Below are 2,365 nucleotides of genomic sequence, written 5' to 3' on the forward strand. Positions count from 1 at the left end.
ACCCTTACCCCTTCCTACTTTGCCTCAACTACCTTCTTGAATCCATCAGACCTACAAAATGCTCTCCAGCGAGAAACAAAAATAATTTGTTCTGAAAATTTGGGAGTCAACAACTCATCTGGCAACAAATGATACCTTTGTGCTTAAATGGCCACCACGAAATGCTGACTGGGACGAAAGTGCCAGGAAGCCGAGCAGGTCAGACGAGCCCCATCCTGGAGCCAGTCCACGAGCCCAGCCTCCTTGAAACAGCAGCCTGCCCCCCCTAAACAGCAGACTGGTTTTCGTTGCACACATAGACAGTGCTTGGCTGGATTCTTCTGCGGATCCGCTCAGGCACTTTAGGGGGGATTTGGAAGGTCTGGGGCAGCAACTCTATGCAAGCCTCACGGAATTTTTTGATTCTCCAGCAGTAGACGATGGGATTGAAGACAGACTTGAGGTAGCTGAGCCAAAGAACACAGGAGCTGGTGGTGTAGAAGGAGGAGCTGCAGTAGAACCTCCGGCTGAACACAGACAGAAGGCTGTAGACTGTGTGAGGCAGCCAGCAGAGCGAGAAGCCCACAAAGAGGATGAGGATGGTGGTGAAGGCCTTGGTTTTGAAGCTCAAGTCCATACTGACCTGCTGTTGCCGCTGGAGCCGCCTCAAGCCCGCCCTCGTCAGATGTCTCAGGTCCAGGCTGTCAGACTGGTTGTGGACGCGGATGGCGTTCTTCCGGACCGTGTGGAGGATGCACAGATAGGAGCACAGCATGACGCCAAAGGGTGCAAAGAACACAGCCACCACCAGCGTCACAACGTAGGCACGGTTGGCCAAGAACTCTGAGTAGCCCAGCACGCACTGAGGGGCCCGGGCAGGCACCTCCACAAAGGTCCAGCCTGCAAGAGAGGGAGCAGAGACGCAGAAAGACAGTGCCCAGGAGGTGGCGATTATCACCTTGGCCCTCCGTGGATTCAGCTTGTCCTGACGCTGCACGATGATGAGAAAGCGGTCCACGCTGATGATGAGCAGGATGGCCACGCCCTCCAGGACAAAAAACCAGTAAAGTGTGGCCGAAAGTCGGCAAAAGTAATCCCCAAAGTGCCAGTGGACCGTGATCAGGGTGACGGCAGTGAACGGCATGCAGCATAAGGACAGCATGATGTCTGAGAAGGCCAGCGTGGCCAGCAGTAGGTTGATGGCAGAGCGCATGGCTGGCCTCTGATACACGATGATGCAGACAACGGCGTTGCCCAGGAATCCCACCACGATCATCAGCATCATGACTACTGCCAAGGATATCCTGAGGGGGGCGGCCGGGGGAGCCAACCCGGAGTCCGACACATTGGTCCCATTCAGCAGCAGGTATTCAAAAGTCAGCATGGATGTGCTGTTGCAGGCCATAGTGGAGACAGACGAGGCCAGGGCAGAAACAGCTGGACAGGCTCCTCTCAGCGCTTTGGTGGCAGCTGGCTGCTGGCTGCCAGCTACATCTTCTTCCTGGATGCCCTGGGTCTCTTGGGCACTGGGCTGGTCAGGAGAGATGTCTTTCTTTGGGAACACTAGCTGGGGACTCACCTTTCATCAATCACATCCTCATCATCTCTGCAACAATTGATGGTGTCCACGCCTTTGGACTTAGACACTCTCTGTAGCCTAGGAAGAGAGTAAGGAAGAGCACAAAAGATAGGGAGTTAGACTTCCCACATACACGTCAAATAGGGCAGTGTTTAAATATTAGAGGTATTCTAAACACTAGAGTGGTGGGCCTCTGTGAGCACAGCACTGTGAAGCTATCTGTACCTCTGCAGCACGAGTTCGATCCTCAGTGAGAGAGCTACTCACTTGGCACAGCAGACCTTTCTTGCCTGTTGCTCTCCTCAGCTTGTATTTCAGCAGATATGTCTGCTTTGCTCCCCTCTCTGACTCTGGTGAATCCTCTTACCCCTGAACCTCTGGCCTACACCCCAGTTCTTGTATGCAAAAATAAATAAAATAAAAATCTTACAATAAAGGAATAAATAAAAGTAATGTCTTCTAAAAGTAAACAGCCGGGACCTTTCTGGTGGCACAAGGGATTGAGACGCAACCTATGAAGCTCACTGCAGCCACCGCAGCATGAGTTCAATCCCCAGCCAGGTAGCTACCCACATGGCGCAGCAGACTCTCCTGACTCACCTGCTGCTCCCCTCAGCAGTATCTTTCAGTCAATCTGCTTGTTTTGTTCCCCACTCTGTCTCCGGTGAATCCTCTCACCTGCCATACCTCTGGCCTGTACCCCAGTTCTTGTATGCATAAATAAATAAATGTTTAAAAAATAAATAAATAAAAGTAACCAGCCAACTAACTACAAAATAACACCTTCTGAACTTTCCAAGACATTAG

General features: G+C 51.8%; 1 protein-coding gene across 1 annotated transcript; it reads right to left on the reverse strand.

The window, feature by feature from the left end:
* Positions 1 to 265: 265 nt before the first annotated feature.
* Positions 266 to 1,384, reverse strand: GPR45 (G protein-coupled receptor 45; the record flags this gene model as incomplete). The annotated part of the gene is made up of 1 exon (XM_084235115.1): positions 266 to 1,384. The coding sequence occupies one exon, from the start codon at positions 1,382 to 1,384 to the stop codon at positions 266 to 268; it is 1,119 nt and encodes a 372-aa protein (XP_084091241.1).
* Between the last annotated feature and the right edge of the window lie 981 nt (positions 1,385 to 2,365).

The sequence above is a fragment of the Talpa europaea genome (assembly GCF_964194135.1).
Source record: "Talpa europaea genome assembly, chromosome: 6".
NCBI classification, from domain to species: domain Eukaryota; kingdom Metazoa; phylum Chordata; class Mammalia; order Eulipotyphla; family Talpidae; genus Talpa; species Talpa europaea.